Raw genomic sequence first — 22,007 nt, 5'->3', positions numbered from 1 at the left:
TAGCAACAAGAACTGTTTTATTTTTTTCCAGATACAGAAGTTTGCATGTTTTGTAAATATTGCTTGAGAGCAACACTCCTATGTACAGTGCCTTCTGTCTAATAGCATGTAAACACAGTACGTATCCACAGTGCAATGTTGGCTCAGCCACGATCCACCTTGCATACATACTTAAATGACTATCAAACCAGAACTGTTGTGTCAAGGCAACTTTGTATAGGTGGACAGCTTTCTAAGCAGACAGAACTTCATGCACATCTTCCTACACTGTTTGCAAGTAACAGATTCTAGTGCTCCAACTTAGGGTTAGTTCACTGTGACCCAGGAACTGGGAGTGGAGCCCTTCAACATGGCTTTAATTTAGGGAAGAACTGCGGTTATTAGAACACGGGGAGTCTGCTTTGCTTCCCTAAGAACAAAAGTCACAATGAAACCAGATCATTTCCTTCAAACCTAAATGATAAACACAGCAATGACCACATCGCAGAATCAGGACCACCAGCTTCTGCTTCCATGTTTGAACAAGACACAATGGACTGCCTTCAGAGTTAGTCCCCGATGGAATTTTCTAGGGCAGTACAGAGAAGAAAACACCTCAATTAAAAAACCTTTATTACATTTGTTTAGCGTGTGGATGTGTGTCAGAGGGCAACTTCAAGGTATCAATTCTCTCTACTGTGTGGGTCCTGGGGATCAAACTCAGGTCAGCAGGCTTGGTAGTAAACACCTTTGCTCACTGAGCCATCTTTCTGGCCTCCAAATCAGTACCTAATATAACAATCATCATACCTCATACAGTTGTAGCAACAGATAGTTATCTTGGCTCTTCACCTTTCAGACAATCACCATCCAGTTCTCAAGATGCAGCCATCTAATAAATCACCCAGAACATCAATGTCATATGGAGCATTTCTTCCCCCAACATCAGTGCTAGCAGCGGGAAGCAGCCTTTTGTAAGGGACTATGTTACACACTCCTTATGTGTCGCACACTCCTTAAGCTGTGCCAGGTCAACTCATGCTTGCCCTGAAGCTCATTTTAGAGCAGATGGTGAACAAGTCACTAGAAAGGGCACTCACTTCCTGAAACTTCTCTGTACACAGGCCTGAATTCGCAGGCCTCAATGACCTGTTGTGCCTGAAGCTTACTCATTCCCAAGGCAGGGAGATGCTGCTGTTACTAGCTACTGACATTGGCTCCTTGACGTTTATATAGTAAATATTTGCAACCTAAAACGTTACAGATTCCAAAACTCATGATGAACCTGTGGGTGTTGATGGATAAATGTACTTTGATATTTGCCTTTAGTGATGCAAAAACTGGTAAAATGAAGTCCTCAAAGCATGGAACCTTTTAAACATTGTCTAGTAAGGTAAAACAAAACAATACAGCAATTACACATGGAACCAGACCTGCAAAATAACACAAATATTCTTTCCGAAGGTACAAACAGTTGTACCTGGACCTTAAGCAGCATAATCACCTTGATTTCACAAGTAATACAACCAGGACACTGAAAGTGTTGAGTGCATCAGCAACCCTGCAGATGCCGGCAGCCATGCTGGCCTCCAGGAGGAAAGTGGCACACAGATTCTCAACTGCTGATGGCAATAGAAAATAAGGTAATTCCCACATTCTTTGTAACAAATCTTTACAGTCAAAGTTCAAAATCTTGGGAAACATTTTTTTTAACTTTAAATAAAAGTGGGAAGATGTTGAAATTAATAAGTGTATAGAAAATGCTGTCCTTTGGGTTCCAGACCCTGCCTGCTTCCTTCTGGAGATCCTTGTCAATTCTCATTGCAACAAGATTCTACCTCTTCCTTCAGACGTTTTGGCTTCGCTGCCATAGCCATGGCCCAGCCGACTCTGGGGTAATAAACATAAAACCTTGTCCCCTGTACCGTGAAATCCTGCATGAGCCATGGCAAGAAAATGAAGTCTTAAGAAGCAGTGCTGTCAAGGCCCCTGCTCCTCCTTTCCAAACTGCGCAGCACAGTGAGGTCCCAACATTCCAGTGAAGCTGAAGGATGAAAACGGTGCCTGCCTGCTGCCCATACACCGTGCCAGGCAGAGAAACCAGAGGGGTTGGCACATGCCTCAACCTGACATGACACAAAAGTCAAATAAACCGTGAATTGAATTTACAACTGTTTCCAACTAGATTTTTTTTTTTTTGGCTCTCCATTTATCATCAGTGGCACGATTCCAAGGAAGATGTGCAAAGACTTGCTTCGTTCAACAATGTGCACAGAAAGGGGTGCTAAGACTGCACTGCCTTCGTGGTCGGCTTCCGGATCAAGAATGCCCTGTCCTCCTGTCCTCCAGCACTCAAAATGGTCTCTGTCCCAGTGTCCATCACACTCCTGGCCAAATCCCTGAAGTCAGTCAGTGTCACGTGCATTCAGCATGCTAAGTTTATTTACTTAAATATGCGAAGCTCCCCTGGCAGATGGCCAGGATTGTGCTCCAACTGTCTTGGGTGCCCAATTTCATGTCGAGCAGCAGAGGGCAATCTGCTGCACCTTGCCCAGGTCAGTCAGCAGCTGCTTGATGCAATGCTTGAGCTGTGGAAGCCTGGCCAACGGCTCTGGGGGTTCCAGTTCCCCAGTGTAGTCCAGCCAGCTTTCTAGTACTGCAGGTGGAAAAGAGAGAGAAGATCCAGTGAGGGCTTAGAACTTGGCTTAGAAAAACCACATCACAAGGCCATTTCAATCCAGGCTGCCTCAGTATTAGCCCCCCACAAAGTACTGCTCCAGGGCACAAAACTAATGTTTAGGCTAGCAAGTGATCTATCCCCATAGGCTTATGTCTAGAATGCTTGGTCCCCAGCTGGCGATGCTATCTGGGGAGGAAGTAGGCCACTAGGGGTGTGCCTGGATTCCATCCTCTCATGCCTGTTTGCCAAGACATAGACAGGTGCCATGACAAGACCAAGAAACCATGGACTGGACTCTGAAATTATAAGCTACTTAAGCAAATTTTCCTTCAAGTGGTTTGTCAGGTATTTGGTTATAGCGATGAAAATATAAATGCTTCTCAACAGTACGGGCACCAAGTCCTAGTTAGTGGTGGAAAGAATAATCTACATCTATGCTCCCCAATACAGTGGATCACCAGCCAAATCAGACACAGCTGCTGAGCTCTTAAAGAGGTGCCAGTGCATCTAAAGAATGCATCTGAATTGTATTTACTTTTAATTGTTAACTAGTCACACAATCTAGCTGCTACTGTGCCAGAGCAGAGCCCAGAGGCCCTGAAGACCAACCTGAGTCATTACCAATCTTTCTAAAGCTTTTCCATATAAATAGGGCAAGCGAGGCTGCTAGAAAAATTAAGCGTCTACAGGGACTTTTAAGTTTTATTTTTTAATCAGTCAATTCTGATTTGCTTCATATTAGTATGTGATACATAATTAGCAGCACAAAATATATGCTTTTCGCCCTTTAAGAAGTTAGTGTAAGCCTGGTGTGGTGAGTACAACTTGAATTCCAGCAATCAGGAGGCAGAGATGAGACAAGTCTAATTCATACAGAGAGACTCTGTCTCAAAAACTAATCTAGCCTGGCAGTGGTGATGCATATCTTTAATCTCAGCACTCAGGAGGCAGAGGCAGGCAGATCTCTATGAGTTTGAGGCCAGCCTGGTCTACAAGAACTAGTTTTAGGACAGCTAGGGATGTTACACAGAGAAATGAATGCTATTTCAAAAAATCAAAACAAAACAAAAACTAATCCGGCCAGGCGATGGCAGCACACCCCTTTAAACCCAGTACTCAGGAGGCAGAAGCAGGCAGATCTCTGAGAGTTTGAGGACAGCATGGTCTACAAAGCAAGTTCTTAGATAACTAGGGCTACATACTAAGATCCTATCTCAAAAACAAACAAAAAAACTTTTTTCTTTTTTTTTTTAAGCACAAAGTAGTTTCCTAGCTGGGGAGATGGCTCAGGAGATAACAAACTTGCCAATAAGCTTAAGACCACAGTTTAGACAACCAGAATTTATAGAAAGCCAGATGTGGCAGCACAAATGGAAATCCAAAAGAATCCACAGAGAAATGAGAGGCAGAAATGGGAGACAGGAGAGTCCCCAGAGGCTTGCCAGCTAGCTAGCCTGGCTTACATAGTGATGAGCGAGAGACCCTGTCACAAGACAGAGAAGATGTGGACTGACACCCAAGGTTGCCCTCTGACCTCTACAGCTGTGACACAGAGCTGTGCTTACACACCAACACACACGCACACATAAATGCACATCTGAGGGGAAAAAAAAAAATTTTTTTTTTTTTTTGAGATTTCTGGCCAGGTGGAACTCAATAAAAACGTGCTCAGATGTTCCCAACAGCTGACTCCAGTTGCTCTTCTATGGCGATGCCTTCCCTTATCTTTGCCTGAAGACTGAACAGAGCACCCTCTTGCTGAGCACACACTCTGCCCCTGAGCTACCTACTCTCAGCCCTGCATGGTCAGCACTGCAGAGAAGACTGGACAAGTGAGGCAAGACCCCTGAGAGCTCCAGACTTCATAATGCTTAATACGTGTTAGAGTTAGACTTGTTGGCCAGCTGGGCAGTGGTGACGCACGCCTTTAATCTCAGCACTCAAGGCCAACCAAACTCCAAACCCCAAGAACCCCAGTTGATATGTAACAGATAAGAACTTTAAGAACTTTATTAGCCAGGTGGTAGTGGTGCACGCCTTTAATTCCAGCACTCAAGGCCAACCAAACTCCAAACCCCAAGAACCCCAGTTGATATGTAACAGATAAGAACTTTAAGAACTTTATTAGCCAGGTGGTAGTGGTGCACGCCTTTAATTCCAGCACTGGGGAGGTAGAGGTAGGTGGATCTCTATGAGTTTGAGGCCAGTCTGGTCTACAGAGTAAATTCCAGGACAGCCACAGCTACACAGAGAAACCCTATCTTGAAAAGCAAATAAGCAAACAAGCAGTTAGGCTTGTCCTCACTGAGGGGAGAGCTAAGTGAAAGGAGACCAGAAGAGAGCTGACCCTGGACAGCCAGACTGTGGGCTTCAGAAGGCAACATGGGAAGGGAAGCTCAAGAGTGGTGCCCAGAAAGGAATCCTACCGTCCAGCTCCTTCTCAATGGAGTCCATCCGATGTGTTACTTCATCCTGAAGAGACTCCACATGCGTCAGTAGGTTAAACTGCCACTGGTGCTGTGAGCTCACCAGGCCTTCTCCGCCTCTGTCCAGCAGCTTCCGAGCAGGGGCTTCTTCCGGCAGGACCTTCTTGGAAATGTACTCCTTCACCTGGACATGCAATGATGTTTAAGTCCCTGAGCAGAGACAGTCAGCTCTTTCTCCGACTGGCCAGCATTTACAACCCTGGGAAAAAGCACTGCCTACCTGAATGTCCTCAATCCCCATCTACTGCCAATACCACTCACTGCCGTAGGACTGCACCCAGGGGCTCAGCAGGCCCTGCCCCAGTACCCCAACATGAAGTAGGCCTTTCAGAACCCCGAGGGCTGCCTAGAGCAGGGCTACTGTAGAGAAAGATTAGGGTATTTATAGTCATGTTTAGCAAGTCCTGGCTGTCTCTGGGTGAACATGTGGCCCTGACGAGTTACTTCCCTTGTGAGCAGCATGGATGTAGTATTCTGAAGCTTCATAAGGGTAAATATGGTGCCAGTATACAGCTCACCAGGGGTTGCCTTGATGAGGAAAAGAACTTCTAGATTTCACACATGTTTACTTTAGAAGTCTGCTTAATCCACAGGACACAAGACTGTTAGCCTTTTACTGCAGAGTTTGGGATGCTAACATTTCAAGATATTGGCAGGTATATAGGCTGAAAGTGCAATCCCCACTCTGGAAGCCTGGTGGGGATGTTCCCTCCCTCTTGGCAACACACAGCAGTGTAATCATGCTGCTGATGCTGCCCCATAGTCTGGGAAAATAAGGATGACCAGGGACCAGGGCAGAGCCCTGAAACCACACAAGGCCTCACTCACAGAAGATAGGCACAGGGAGGAATTAAAGAGGAAGACACTGGTATGACACTGGGGACTCAGAACAGAGTGACATAAAAATCACAAAAACTGAATAACAAACAAAAGGCTGGCTCTAAGTGGCAAATACTTTAATGAAATTAACCCTTCTTGTGACAGGGTTAGAAAAGAACATGCAGTTTTGTTGAAACATACTTAATGTGCTTGACTGTGCTCATATTAATAATTAGCATCCAGGAGCAACTGTGATGTAAATGATACTAAAGAAAAACCTAATTTATCTTCATTCTATTTTTTCTAAGTGAGAATCAGCTTCTCTGCTTGATAACCTCCTCTTTTTGTCCCTGATTTCCACATTGTGCCATTTTGACGACCTTTGACTAAAGTGGGTCTCCTGTCTTTGTATCCGTCTTAATAGGAGAAAAAAGAAAAAAACAAACAAGAAAAATTCCAGAAACTCTCTGATGAGCAAATTTAAACAGAGTTCTACTAAGAAGTGTCTTCCACAGGAGCGCCCAGGAAAAGGACTTAAAAGCATTCAGCTACTAAGTAAAGCTACTAAGAGAAGGCAAGCAAGCCACATACCTTTGGGGAGCTGGGTTTAGGATCACTGTCCCCTCTGCTCCAGCCTAGGCGAGGGGAGAGGGGATCGTCACCATTCTCACAGAGGGGGTTGACTGCATCATCAAGGGCAGAGCCTCTTGTCTCTACTACCAGCTTCTGCTCCACGGCAGGGTAATAGGTGCGGGGCTTCTGGTAGCAGTGCTCACTGGTGATATAGGACTCCTCCACAGACCGGGGCAGGGGTAGTGGCTTCTCCACAGCCCCATTTAAAGTTCTATAGCTCGGGGACTCCTCCTTGCTCCTGGAGTCTGTGATGTGGATGTGTCTGGAATGCACTCTCCCCTCCGCAGAGTGCTGTTTCCAAGGCTGGCACCACAGCTGCAGATCAGGATGCTCCCTGCTTCTGTGGGGTGGCAAACAGAGAAGCAGTTTTGAGGGTAGCAAGGATCATTGCAAAGCTTCTTGATTTACAAACTCTCTCCCACGAGGGAGAAAAGCTTCAACCTGGGATATCTACCCACGTGGCACACTGGGGTGTAGAGCCTCAGTCTTTTAGGAAGCCATGTCCCTAGTCTTTCACCACAGCCACAGTGGGTAGAACTGGGCTTGGTTGCTGAGCAGTAGTGAGCAAGCTCAGGCTCCTTCTGGTTTCCTCCTCCTTTGGAAACGAGTGCTATCATCTGTCAGCTACCAGCTCTGACTTTTGAGAGAAAGGAAGACATTAGAATGGAGGTATTCTGTTGGTATGAAGGTATTCTTCAAACGTGGCTTCCAACAGCTAGGGAGATGGCTCAGCAGGTAACAATCCTTGATGTCAAAGTCTGATAACCTAAATCTGATACCTAGAACCACATGGTAGGAGAGAACCAACTACCAAAAGTTGTTCTTCTAACTGGCACACATAGCCGGGCAGTGGTGGCACACGCCTTTAATCCCAGCACTCGGGAGGCAGAGGCAGGCGGATCTCTGAGAGTTCGAGGCCAGCCTGGTCTATGAGAGCTAGTTCCAGGACAGGCACCAAAGCTACAGAGAAACCCTGTCTCAAAAAATTAAAAAAAAAAAAAAAAAAAACTGGCACACATATGCTGTGATGCACACACACATAAATAAATAAAATGCAATAAAACAAATGTAGCTTCCTAAAAATATACTCAATCAATTGGCACAATAGCCGTGACGTGCAACAACACACAGTGCTGCAGGTGGCTGCATATGTATGCGTAACATGAGGTTTTTACAGGCTTGTTTGTTTGTTTTGCTTTTCAAAACAGGGTTTCTCTGTGAAACAGTTCTGGCTGTCCTGGACCTTGCTTTGTAGACCAGGCTGGCCTCCAATTCACTGATATCGCCTGCCTCTGCCTCCCAAGTGCTGGGATTAAAGGTGTGCGCCTCCACTGCTCAGCACAAGTTTTAGTTTTCTATTTCCATCCTTCCAAAGAAAGAAGTGGCTAGGGTAAGTAAAGAGCACAGTCTGATCATACAGCACAGTTCTGTAAGACTTATAAATTTTCTGTATGAGAAAACTCTGACAGGGACAGGAGTGTGAGCAAAATCCTTGAGCAAGCTGCTAACAATGATTCTCCCAGCAGACTTTTTTTTAAAGTATGTGTGTGTATGCACATGTGTGCATGTGTGTGTGTATATATACACAAGAGAGGCCAGAGTACTGATCTCTTAAAGCAGGAGTTACAGGGGCTGGGGAGATAGCTCGGTGTTTAAGAGCACTGGCTGCTCTTCCAAAGGTCATGAGTTCAATTCCCAGCAACCACATGGTGGCTCACAACCATCTGTAATGAGATTTGGCGCCCTCTTCTGGTGTGTGGGCATACATGGAAGCTGAATGTTGAATACACAATCAATCAATCAATCAATCAATCAATCAATCAGTCAGTCTTTTAAAAAAAAACCTGTCTTGTTAAAAAAAAAAAAGCTGGGGTTACATGTGGTTGTGAGCTGCCAATGCTGGTGCTGGGAACTGAACTCGGGTCCTCTGGAAAAGCAGCAAGAGGTCTTAACTGCTGAGCCCTTTCTCCAGTTCCTCTGACGCAGATTTAAGATTCTTTATCCATGCTGGGCGGTGGTGGCACATGCCTTTAATCCTAGCACTTGGGAGGTAGGTAGTTCGAGGTTTGGTCTAGATAGCAAGTTTCAGAACAGGCTCCAAAGCTAAACAGAAAATCCCTGTCTTAAAAAAAATTAAAAAAAAAAAAGATGTCTATAAATCATGGGTGTTTAGGATAAAAGGATAAACAAAATGTGATATACATATACTACACTTTGCCTTTTAAAAGGAAATTCTGATACAATATAGATGAACCTTGAAGATGTGCCGTGTGAAATAAGCAAGAGGTAAACACTGCATGACTTCTCCTGTGAGGCATCTAGAGAACTGAATTCATAGGGACAGAAAACAGAATGGCAGTTGCCGGAACTGGGACGATAAAGACATTGGAGATTAATTAATGCATGGAGAAATCAATCTTGCAGGATGATAAGTTCTGGAGACTGACATTGCTTGAGATCAGAAATTCAAAATCAGACCAGGCAAAGACAAAATAAAAGAGCTAGGTGTAGAAAGGTAAAGGCAGGTGGATTTCTGTGAGCTCAAAACCAGCCAGGTCTACATATCTAGTTCCAAGACAGCCAGGACTAAATAGAGAGACCCTGTCACAAGTAGGAAAAATAAATAAACAAATAAATAGATTTAGATGGTAACATTTAAATTAAATTTGCATTATGTACACAATTTAAAAATTCCCCAAAACTGTACACCCAAAGATAGCACAAAGCAAACTATAAATGTGTATACCACACCACAGTGGCCTACACCTGTAACCCCAGTTCTCAAAAGGCTGAGACAGGAGGAACACTGTGAGTCAAATTAAGGGTTATATACTTAATTCGAGGTTGGCCTGGACTACAGAGTAACAATCTGCCTTAAAAACAAAAACAAAAAACCCAGATGCACACACCATGTTCTGTTTGTGGTATTGGTGACATGGATTATTATATAATTATTAAATTCAGTAAGGTCTTTAAAATAAAGGAACTTAATTATATGTAAAATATTCCTCAATAAAGTCAATTGTTTTACAAAGAAGTGCTTATTATGTAACTGATTTTTTTAGAGGGGGATGGAGCAAGGGTACTGGCAATCACACTCAGAGACCCACACATGCTAGGCAAACACTCTACCCCTGAGCCACATGCTCAGCATAGCAACAGAATTTTTGGTACAGATCTAAACTTATCAGTCTTAGTGCTGACTTTGAGGCGTTTCACTTTCTCCCCAAACCTAAGAGAACTGAGAGCCAAAGGAGATTCCTACCAAAGCCCACACTTACTGCAAGATGCTCATCTTGAGCTGCAAGCCGTGAAGCACCTCAATCACTCTCTGCACATCACCAAGAAGCTGATGGGTGGCCACGATCTTCTTGGCATTCTGATGGGAGTAGTTCTCTTCTAGAAATGCCAGGCCATGCATATGTCCCCGGCTCAACCACTCCTTATCATACCAGTACTTGAAGCCAGGCCTCTGACCTAAAGTAGTGACATTAAAAGACGATTAAACGTGGCCTGAGAGAAACCCAGGCTGCCCCATCATTGGTCCAATCACCATGTTTCCATGACGGACTGATTACTGTGCTCCTTTCATTTACATTTACTTGGCACCTGCTCTATGCTTGGTCTCTACTAGGTGTTGGAGATGAGGTAGGAATACAGTATGGTTCTTTCCACTGGCCACAGGGGTAACCAAAGCACAGTTCTGATATATTTCTTCCCTCTTTCCTTATCTCCACTCTTGTCCCTTCTCTCTTTACCCTCTCTCCCTTTCTTTTTCTAGACAGGGTCTCATGTGGCTCAGACTATCCTCAAACTGATTATATAGCTTATACTGGCTTTGAACTCCTGTTTTTCCTGTTTCCATTCGGAGAGTTCTAGTATTGTGGAACATTACTTTATGTAAAGAAACATTAGTTTATGCTGCAGAATATTACTTGAACTGTGTAAAGGTGTGTTACTTTTGTTTATGCTACATTTGTTTGATTATGTAAAGATGTGTTGCATTTGTTTCACCTTGCCTGCTTAAGACACCTGACTGGTGTAATAAAAACCAAGGCAGGAAAAGGACAGGCAGGGTTGGCATGGAGAGAAAATAAATTGAAGGAGAAATCTAGGATTGAGGAGAAACAAGGGAAATGCATAGGGCCAAGCAGTCACCAGCCAGCTAGACTTGAGAAATAGTGAAAGTAAGTTATACAGAAAAAAAGAACAGTGAAATACCCAGAGGTAAAAGGCAGATAAAGAGAAACAGGTTAATTTAAGGTAAAAGAGCTAACCAGAACGAGCATAAGCTAGGCTGCACATCCAAAACTAATAATAAGTCTCTGCTGATGTGGGAGTGTCATATCAATCTGTTGATTTCATTGGTTAAGCAATAAAGAAACTGCTTGGCTCATTGGTTAGGAGATAGGTGGGAGGAGTAAACAGAACAAAACGCTGGGAGGAAGAGGAAGTGAGGTCAGACTCCGCAGCTCTCCTCTCGGGAGCAGACGCCTCAGGAGAGACGCCATGCTACCTGCTCCAGGGAAGACGCACACCATGCCCCAGCTCCGACCCAGGATGGACTTAGGCTAGAATCTTCCCGGTAAGCGCACCTAGGGGCGCTACACAGATGATTAGAAATGGGCCAGAGCAGTGTTTAAAAGAATACAGTGTCCGTGTAATTATTTGGGGCATAAGCTAGCCGGGCAGGGCAGGCGGCTGGGGTGTTTGGGGACACAGCCCCGCCGCCGCCCCATATTACTACAGATGACGCCCAGACGTGTGGCCAACTGAATCCACAGAAAGCCTAAAAAAGCTTGGGAAAGAGTAAAGCATGTTTCTTATGGCAATTTCTTGGGTCTGCTCTGCTTGCTAGAGGCAAGCAAGCTGCCTCATCTAAGAGAGGCTTCCTGACTCAGCTTCAGCTGCAAAGCCTGCAGCTCATTAAGAGGTCCTGCCACAAAACACTCAAACAGTGTTGATGAAAAGCTGAACGCATGCTTTTCGGTTTTCAGGCGTAGCAGGAAAAAAAGCTGCGCTGTTTAAAAATGCCGGCTTTCTGGGCCATCCTGCCAGGGCAAACTCTGACTGTTTGAGGCAGGAGGGCCGGCTACTGAGAGAGGACTTGAGTGTTGTCTGTTGTAGCTTGCTGGCTGGCAGGGACCTTGCAGCCAGTACCTCAGCCATGAGGCTGGAAAGCTAAGGAATGGGCTGGATCCAGCCGTCAAAGCCACGCCTTTAGTCCTACTGATATTGCTTGGTAAATTAAAGGCTCTTGTGGTCAGAAAAAGAGAGATACACAGTAAAGAGAGATTCAAAGACAAAGAAAAATTTTAAATGATTTACAGTGTTAAAAATATATGCAGACTAAAAGTTAAAATTCTTAAAGTAAACCTCTGTGACTTCAAGGTGTGGTAGCACACGCCTTTAATCCCAGTGCCTAGAAGGCAGAGACAAACAGATCTCTGTGAGTTCAAGGTATAGTAGTGTACGCCTTTAATCCCAATGCCTGGGAGGCAGAGACAGGCGGATCTCCGAGAGTTCAAAGACAGCCTGGTCTACAGATACACGCTCGAAAAGCAAAAAGTTAACCTAGGAATGTCACAGCTTAGATTCTTAAGCGCCTAGTGATTTAAAGGTGCAAATCAAAAGTGCTCCTGGATAGTAAAAAATTGCAGATTCACAATAGGACAGATTCAGACCACTAAATGAGTCACACTGTTGGATGAATGTACGTAGGCTTGAGAGAGAGAGAAGAAAAAGAATATAGAGAATAAAGTTGATGATTTAAAAAAAAAAGTAAAAGTAAAGTCTTTAAAGAGACAGAGTACAGATAGTTATAGATATAAATAAAAATAAGCCGCGTAAAGATGGAAAATTCACAGAGAGTCTGGATTATGTACATTGTGTTTTCTTTAAAATTTTTGACTGTGAAGGAGCTAAGTACAGAGAGACATTTCATTACATGGGCTGCCAAGCTAAACCAGAATGGATATAAGGGTATTACGATTTCAGAATTTGGGCCTAAGGATATGATGCTTTGGAGAGAGTCTTCTTTTGTTTTCACAGAGGATGAGACTCTATGGATTTCTTCTATTCCGATTTGGTATGATGGACCACGTCCTCCTGAAGGGTTGCTGTGAACATCTTCAGAAAATTGCTTTGCTCAACTGCCAACTGAGATGAAACTAGCACACAGGTTATACCATGAAAGACCTAATTAACGACGCCCCCATTCAGCAGGAAGCAGTTTGGAGAGAAAAAACTGCGCCCATGTTCCCAAATATGGTTTATAAATGTTCTTTTACATTTAAAGGGGGATATGATATAGACATGAATAATTTGCATTAGTATAGATTTTGCTTTATTGATAGAGATTTACGGTTAATTTTGTTATATGTATGAATGTTTCTGATGTAATTTTTACTTGATAACTGTTTTGTTATATGTAATTTTGCTATGTTAAGGTTAAAGCCTTCCTTTTTTTGTTTAAACAGAAAAAGGGGAAGTGATGTGGGAGTGTCATATCAATCTGTTGATTTCATTGGTTAAGCAATAAAGAAACTGCTTGGCTCATTGGTTAGGAGATAGGTGGGAGGAGTAAACAGAACAAAACGCTGGGAGGAAGAGGAAGTGAGGTCAGACTCCGCAGCTCTCCTCTCGGGAGCAGACGCCTCAGGAGAGACGCCATGCTACCTGCTCCAGGGAAGACGCACACCATGCCCCAGCTCCGACCCAGGATGGACTTAGGCTAGAATCTTCCCGGTAAGCGCACCTAGGGGCGCTACACAGATGATTAGAAATGGGCCAGAGCAGTGTTTAAAAGAATACAGTGTCCGTGTAATTATTTGGGGCATAAGCTAGCCGGGCAGGGCAGGCGGCTGGGGTGTTTGGGGACACAGCCCCGCCGCCGCCCCATATTACTACACTCTGCATTGTGTTTGGGAGCTGGTTGTTGGCCCAAAAGAAAAAAAGCCTAGTGCATTCTGGTATCAGATGCATGCTACAATGTCCAGCTGGACTATCTCTTACATTTAAGAGATACTTTTCCCTCCTCTGCTCAGAACCTTCCACAGCTTTTGACGGCTTACAGAAGAATAACCCAAACTCCTAACTAACTCTTTATGGCTCACAGGACCATTCCTTCCTGTTCTCCTCCTTCCACCCTATGGTTTTCCTGAGTTTTGGGAACACACGCACACATGTTGACCTCTCCTCTTGTGTGTCTCTGTCTGAAGTGCTATTCCCCTAGACCTTTCCAGTACTGGAGACTCGCCATCTCCTCAAGAGGGCCTTGATGCCACCATCCAGCATCAAAAGAGCCTTTTCAGAGTCTCTGGTTACTCCCTCATCATCCCTTCTAGCTTCACCTGTGCACACAGTCTTGCGTTTAATTTGTTTCAACTTTGGTTTTCAGTTCCCAATCCTATTAAGAGTCAGAAAACAAGGAACCATTTCATTGATGGCTGCAGTCCCAGAGCCTAGCAAAGGGTTCCAAATGGACTTACCTAATGAACGAGAGGTTCCAAGCCCCTTTCCAACAGTACCAGCTGCCCCTAACTAGACAGATGCTTCCCTTCTGCTATGTAACATGGCCTGGATGACTCCAGGGGTCTTGCTTATTACAAGCCTCCTTAGGAGAAAACAGCTCAGGGACTCAGCAGTACTTCCTGCTCCAAAAGCTCAGAAGACAGCACTTTCCAAAGAAACTCAGTCACTCTTCAGTCACTAGAAAACCCTACAACAGGCTGGGTGTGGTGGAAAGGACAGCCAAGAGCCATGGACAACCCCTGGAAACCACAAAACCAGCTGATCCTGCTGAGGAACTGAGCAAGACACTGCTTGGAGTGGTGACAAGCTGTATATAACCATGCCGTGGCCCTTCTAGGGGCCGTGATGCACTAGAGGGCAGGTGTACCCTCCAACATCTCTGAAATGCTGAGAGCAGAGCCGCACACCCATCCTCAGATTTCTCAGGGAAAGAAGTGCTTCACTGTTGAAACTGGAACAAGAAACCAGCAAGGCCCTGAGCAAGAACGATGAGCCAATTCACGGAGCAGACAACACTGTGGACAGTCTCAGACAGAGCTGGGGAAGTCCTAGACTGCTGTCCCGCTTTGTGCTCATCATTCACAATACCATGCGTGGTTTTCACCACATTCCAAGAAATGTTCTAGATCAAGGTCAGGCCTGCTGCTGGGTAAGTAAACACCTTCAGACACATTCCCTCACTGCTGGGTTGGAGAGCTGGCCACCAGGGGGGCTTCCAAAATGCTGAGGAGAGTCACCTAGCCATCCACAAAGAAATTCATCAAGAACACGGTCAGGGTGTCACTAGCTGCTGAGCTAAGAGGAAGTTACATACATACTGCTGGCACCCCGGCTCCAGAAATCTCTACCTGGAGGGTCTTGGCAGACATAGCAGGTGTATTTCTCGGGCACATTTTCTTCCAGTAATCCCATGCAGACCCCGTGCTGCCAGCACTGGCATTCTTCACACTGGGAAAAGTAAAGAAGCAACACAACTTAGAAAGCAGGAAGCCCCTAGAAGCGTGAGGGTGAGAGAAAACGGCAGGGAGCACTCCCTACTGACTGCTGCCCACCACTGACCACATGGAGGCTTAGACATAAGTGAACAGGGTAGACTAAAGAGTCCTGCGGTCTTCAGTCCCAAGAGCCATATTTGAAGGACCCCTGAGGCTATCGGCTCTGGTAGAGGCCACAACACATGAAGAACACTTAGATGTGAGGTGTGGTGGAACACAAGGTGAGCCTCAGTTACACTGTGAGACCAAAGCCAGCCTGGATACTTTAGAATCTGTCTCAGAACCAAAAGTTACATTAACTGGATAGTGCTGACTCCAGACTGACTATTGTCACTTCCCTTCTCAGCTTCTACTGCCAGTCAACGGGAAAGCCACAGCCCATTTCACAGCAAAACAAACTGCAAAAGGATAAAACAGACATAAGGTTGTTTTTTTTTTTTTAATTCTTTCACAGGGTTTCTCTGTGTAGCCCTGGCTGTTCTGGAACTTGCTTTGCAGACCAGACTGGCCTCAGACTGAGATCCACCTGCCTCTGCAACCTGAGTGCTGGGATTAAAAGTACATGCCATTGCCACCCAGCTAAAACAAAGGTTTCTCTGTCTTTCTCTGTCTCTCTCTGTCTCTCTCTGTCTCTGTCTCTGTCTCTGTCTCTCTCTCTCTCTCTCTGATTTTTGGAGACAGAATTTTTCTGTAGCTTTGGAGCCTGTTCTGGAACTTGCTCTGTAGTCCAGGCTGCCCTCAAACTCAACAGAGATCTGCCTGTCTCTGCCTCCCGAGTGCTGGGGATGCATAAGGTTCTTAAAATCTCTGAAGCTCTAGAAGAAACCACAAAAGTCTACACTTAGGAAGCAGAGACACGTGGTAGCATGTGACTGTAACCTCAGTATTTAGGGAGCAGAGACAGAAAGTTCAAGGACAAATGGGACCAGGATGAGACTGTGGTTAATTTCATCTGCTTTAATCTAGAATCACCTGTGAGGAGTCTCTCAATAAGGGACTGTCTAGATCAGGTTAGTTTGTGGATCTGTTTATTTGGGATTATCTTGAGTAGGTTGAGTGGAAGACCCTCTCACTGTAGGTGGCATCATTTCCCTAGGCAAGGGATGCTAAACTTTGTAAGAATAGAGAAACTAAGCATGCAGCATGCAGGTATTAACTAGTTCCACTCTTCTGACAGCTGATGCACTATGATGAGCTCCTGCACCATGCCATGCTGTGTCCATCTATCCCTCCACAGCTATGGACCACAGTAATTTCTCCCTTAAGTAAGTTCTCCCTTAAGCTAAGACAGACTCCACCTAAAAAAAGTCAACTAAAAGGATAAAACACATAAATTCAACTACGGACACTAAATCAAGTCAATTTCAAAATTTGATGCCATGTACATAAAAACAAAGAAAGCAAACCAAGAAGCTGGACCTATTATTCCTAATGGATATTAGCCAATGCAGAGTATTAATGCATGGTGGGCTGCCAGTCCTTTCGTTAGGAACACCTACTGCCACCAACACAGACAGATACACACCACCCTCTCCCCCATAACACCAAGTGGCAGACAGAAACAGATATTTTATAAACCCAGACTCCACTTCTTTAGGCCACAAGGGAGATTTATGTCAAAGAGAAGAGGAGTCCACAAAGAAACTGAATGGTGGGCTGGAGAGATGGCTCAGCGGTTAAGAGCATTGCCTGCTCTTCCAAAGGTCCTGAGTTCAATTCCCGGCAACCACATGGTGGCTCACAACCATCTGTCATGAGATCTGGAGCCCTCTTCTGTCATGCAGGCAGAACATTGTATACATAATAAATAAATAAAATCTTTAAAAAAAAAGAAAAAAGAAACTGAATTGTCACCCCTCACTGTGGGACGACAGGCCAGGCCGTCCCCTTTAGCCTCGGTGACTCCTCTCTCATTCTATTTACAGCAGCCTACAATTCTCAGAAAGCTGAATCAAAAGGCAAACTTGGTCTGCTGCTGTGAGCAGTACACACTGGAGGCTGCTGACACACCTCACTATCGCTGCTGGCCTTACATCCTCTCGGGATATCAGTTTATCTTCCTCTGGCCTGTGTTCTGGGAGCTCTACTTGCCTGAATCATGAAGTCATTTTCCTCTTGGACTTCACAGATGCAACGAACCACCTCAAAATCATAGCGGTCGTCCCCATCAAGCTCCTCATCGGGGTTGGTGGTGACATCGACATCTTGACCATATTCCTCATCAGTCCAAAGAAAGCTCTCAGAAGAGGACTCACTCAAATTATCCTCCTCTGGAAGGAAAGGGAGGCCAATAGTCAATGCTCTAAACTCACAGATAACGCTGCTGCATACCACCGCCCCTCCTTCAGGGACTTCCACAGCCTGGCAACAGGACACTGCTCTCAGGCAGGGCTTTTTTTTTTTAAATATTTATTTATTCATTATGTATACAGTATTCTATCTGTGTGTATGCCTGCAGGCCAGAAGAGGGCACCAGACCTCATTACAGATGGTTGTGAGCCACCATGTGGTTGCTGGGAATTGAACCCAGGACCTTTAGAAGAGAAGGCAATGCTCTTAACCACTGATCCATCTCTCCAGCCCCAGGCAGGGCTTCTTACTGGAACATGCTGTCTGCCAAGGACTGAACTACATGTCCTCATTTCACTAAGGGACCATGAAGAGGCTCCCAAAATCCCTGAGCTCACTATCAGAAGAGTGACTTCTTGTGAACCACACACACCACTGCCCTAAGGACTCTAAAATGCTCCCTAGCTGCCCCTAGGCAGCCAGGACCTGGCATATAGCCATCTCTATCCACAGCCACCTTTAGAGTTTTGCACACCACAGGGAAAGAGGCAGGACCAACTGCAGGGATAAGGTTAGATCCCGGTGCCTGACTACTTATGGTCACCGAGTCCTTCCTCCACAGCACACCCACTGGTGTTAGCACACTTCCTAACAGGTGTTCAGCTGAGAGTGGGCTCTTACCACATGCTTTCAGTTTCCCTTTCTGGTTTCCATTATCTGAACCATGGAGTTGTGGGCTCATATGGACCCCAGGCTTGTGTGAGGACCCACACCTGGTGACAGCAAATGCTTTGGGTGGAGAAGGTTCCTGGGAGGTGTCACTGATGTCTTCACTGCAAGGACATTCTACAAGAACAGCATCAGGTACAAATGAGCAACCCCAGACACCACCCACATCCCAGAAGCAACCCAATAGCAGCCTGCAGTCCAAAGAGCTCAAAGGCCTGGGGAAGTACACCACAGAGCGGGGTGAAGGGCAGTCACTTCCTCCTCACCCTGCCCTTCCTTCTTTTCTGGTAAAATGGCTTTTGTAAGCCAAAAGGGGCACTGAGAATAAAACAAGGCACCTCTTTAGCTCCCAAGGTTGAACAGAGATTTTTTTTTTCAAACACTGTTGTTGGAATTGAAACGCACTTTTTAAGAACTGAAGCTTTTCTTGAGAGTTGGGTGTTTAACAGTTATGAAGCAAACCACGAAGATCATGCCCAGCTGTAATCTCAGTGCCTGGGAGGCTGGAGCTGAAGAATTCAGTCTGAGAGCAACCTGAGCTATGTTAGTGAGTGATCTGAGTTGGCTTAGTGTTCAGCATCAACCCACACCCTCTTCCAGGGCCCATGCCGAGCCCACAAGCCCTAGAAAAGGCCTGCTGGTTATTCCTAAGCAGGGAAACCATCCAGGGAAAATTACCAGGCTTGGTTTTCTTTTTCTTTTTCTTTTTCTTCTTTGGTTTCACTCTCACAAGCTCTTTGAATTTCTTCTCTTTATTCTTTTCCTTCTCTTTTGCAGCTAGAATTAACACACATTCAAGAGTTGTTACTTTAATATTTTATTTCAGTTATGAGATCTTGTTCTTTTCTTAGTAATCAAGTATGCGCAAGACAAAAAAATAACACAGTCTCTGACATGGTCCTGTCTGGGAAGGTCCCTTTCTGCCCCTGGGAGACACAGGCAGGTGGATCTCATGAGTTCACACCAACTGGTCTACAGAGCAAGTTCCAGGCCAGCCAGGGTGAGAATGTCTCTCAAATAACAATAAAAATTAAAAAAAAAAAAATAATAAAGTTCAAGGCCAGCAAGGCTACACTGTGAAACTTTGTCAGGAACAGAAAAAAAAAACTTTTGTGTGTGTGTGTGTGTGTGTGTGTGTGTGTGTGTGTGTGTGTGTGTATAGATATAGAGATATAAACTACAATTTATCTACTAGAAGTCCTGGGACATGAACTGTTCCCAAAATGGGAAATGCAAATGGACACAGATCTAATTCTCAACATTACCCCCCACCTCCCCGGTATCATAACGTCTCCTTTCAATTTGCCCTTGCTACATAAGTAGACACTGTGTCCCCAGTATCTCTGTAAACTTCCACTACTTTGCAGCATCTAGCAGCTGTCCAACCTGCTAAGGTGCCCTTAGTCACAGACATCACAGGGCAGCTATGAATGAGGCCAGCATGTCTGCAGTATCACAAAGGTGGACACGTTTGAACTCAAAAGGGTTTTGTCATGCCCCCTTTCCACTGTATAAAACAAAGTAACAGTTAAGCTACATTGATATACCTCAATTATGTGCTCTCTTGATCCCTCATCCCTAAAATTGGTATTTTTCTGGCAGTGCTGGGGACTGACCACAGGGCTTTCTGCATGCTTGACAAGCAACTCTGCCCCAATCCTAAAATTTCTGTTGTTATGTTTCCACCTGCAATGTGATGTTATATGGAAAAAGAAACTCTGGGAGGCACCTATCATGAGGGTGGGGCCTTCCTGATGGGACTAGTGTCTTTCTAGAACTAACTAGAGATACATGTGAGGATGCGGAGGAAAGATCCATCACCGGGAGCCACACTAGTGATGCTTTAATCTAGGAATCCCCAGCCCGTAGAACCATGGGAGAGAAATGCTGGTATACATGTAGAGGTGGCCCATTCTCTACTACATGAGTCCCTGGGACTAAACTCCTGCCATCAGGCTCGGCAGTAAGTGCCTTTTCCAGTGAGTTTACCACACAGAGGTGTAACCTAGGAAGAGCACCATGGAATGGAAGGAATGGAAGAGAAAGAAATTCGCTCCTGCTTACTATCTATTGCCATTCCCACCTGGGCCATTTTCTTTTTTTTTTTTTGGTTTTCGAGACAGGGTTTCTCTGTGGCTTTGGAGCCTGTCCTGGAACTAGCTCTGTCGACCAGGCTGGTCTCGAACTCACAGAGATCCGCCTGCCTCTGCTTCCCGAGTGCTGGGATTAAAGGCGTGCGCCACCACCGCCCGGCTACCTGGGCCATTTTCTTACCCTGGGAAAACCTTGGCTTTAGACTAAACTGAACCTTGGGGCACCAGAGTGCTAGTTTCCGCTGCCATCCGCATTATTGTGGTGCTAGAAAATTTGGTGGCAAGGACGCTTCCTCTCTCCCCTTGAAGAGTAATTAATATCCCTAAAGACTCAGTGTTTGGCTGGGTACAATTGTGCATACCTTGAATCCCAGCAGAGGCTGGTAGATCTCTGTAAATCTCTATAGATCAACACTGTATATAAAGTTCCAGGCTAGTCAGCACCACACAGTCTCAAAAAAGCCAGTGTTTGACCCTAAATGTATCAAGTATTGTTTAGATGAAAGAAATGAACCAGACCTTTGTTTCTTTGCTCCAGAGCACCCACAACCATAAGCACTTCCCAGAAGACGACTTAGGTCTCTTTAGCAGGGCCCAGGCCAAAGCATGGCAATAAATCCTAGCAAAGTGGACAGGCTGATCTAGTTTAGCTTGGCGCAATTCTGACTCCAGCATTTGGAGCCCCTGCTCAATAAGCAACTTTCCCTGAGGTAGGTGATCTCTGCTTTTAAAAAGTAGGGCATGGGCTTTGGTGTTCAATCTAGACACAGTCCAGCTCATACAAGCCCACTCTGAAAAACAGCCATCCCTGCTGAGGCTTGGACAAGACTGAAGTAAAGCCACTAGGATGGGGAGTGCCCTATGCTGTACGTCATACAGCTACTCTCTTTCTAGTGGTCTGTTGACAACTAGTCTTCCCTGGGCAGTTCATTCTAACTTAGCCTTTAGTCTCAGCAAGTACAGCCAGCTGAAGGAAAGAGAGCTACACAGGCCAACAAATGGAATACCATTGGCCACCCATTCACAGCACTGGGCACCTCACAGGTAAGGCTAGTTTGTATTGATCTGTGTTTTAGGTAGAAAACACAGGACAACTGGGCGGTGGTGGCGCAAGCCTTTAATCCCAGCAGGAGGCGGATCTCTGTGAGTTCAAGGCCAGCCTGGTCTATAAGAGCTAGTTCCAAGATAGACTCCAAAACTACAGAGAATCCCTGTCTCGAAAACAAAAAAACAAAAACAAAACAAAAAGAAAAAAGAAAAAAAGAAAACACAGGACAATTTTTAAAGATTAACTTCTAGGTAAAATATATAAAAGTCATGATTTTCATGTTGCTCACACACTAAGATGGTTGTCATATGTCCACTACACAGGACATGTTCTAAGAAATTCATCCTTAGCTAATTTCACTGTCCAAACTCCAACGGCTGCTATGTCACAGATAACATAATTTTATGACACTGTGGTTATATACATGGTTTGCCACTGACCAAATTACCACATGGTGCCACAAGACTATTTTGGATATACGAAATATACTATTAAAAGCACTGTTTCTTTTCATATTTTTAAAAATGTGCCTATTCAAAAATAATAAACTATAGGCTGGAGAGATGGCTCAGATGGTCTTCCAAAGGGCCCAGGTTCAATTCCCAGCACCTACATGGCAGCCCACAACTCTCTGCAACTCTAGTTCCAGAGGATCCAAGACCCTCATACAGATTAACATGCAGGCAAAACACCAATGTACATAAAGTAGAAATAAACTATAAA

General features: G+C 44.9%; 1 protein-coding gene across 2 annotated transcripts in view; it reads right to left on the bottom strand.

Moving 5' to 3' along the window:
* Positions 1-22,007, bottom strand: part of Phf20 (PHD finger protein 20) — a 115,829-nt gene continuing 93,822 nt past the window's right edge. For both annotated transcript variants that reach the window (XM_075962734.1, XM_075962735.1), the window contains 8 exons: positions 18,822-18,920; positions 18,096-18,260; positions 17,217-17,395; positions 14,979-15,078; positions 9,879-10,074; positions 6,556-6,937; positions 5,086-5,269; positions 1-2,635 (listed from right to left, as the gene is read on the bottom strand). In XM_075962734.1, the coding sequence (XP_075818849.1) occupies positions 2,493-2,635; positions 5,086-5,269; positions 6,556-6,937; positions 9,879-10,074; positions 14,979-15,078; positions 17,217-17,395; positions 18,096-18,260; positions 18,822-18,920 (1,448 nt within the window). In that variant the 3' untranslated portion in view covers positions 1-2,492. The remainder of the gene's footprint in view (positions 2,636-5,085; positions 5,270-6,555; positions 6,938-9,878; positions 10,075-14,978; positions 15,079-17,216; positions 17,396-18,095; positions 18,261-18,821; positions 18,921-22,007) is intronic.

The sequence above is a fragment of the Microtus pennsylvanicus genome, chromosome 2 (assembly GCF_037038515.1).
Source record: "Microtus pennsylvanicus isolate mMicPen1 chromosome 2, mMicPen1.hap1, whole genome shotgun sequence".
Lineage (NCBI taxonomy): Eukaryota > Metazoa > Chordata > Mammalia > Rodentia > Cricetidae > Microtus > Microtus pennsylvanicus.
The sequence above is the reverse complement of the archived record's forward strand: the minus strand, read 5'-3'. Positions and strand labels throughout refer to the sequence as shown.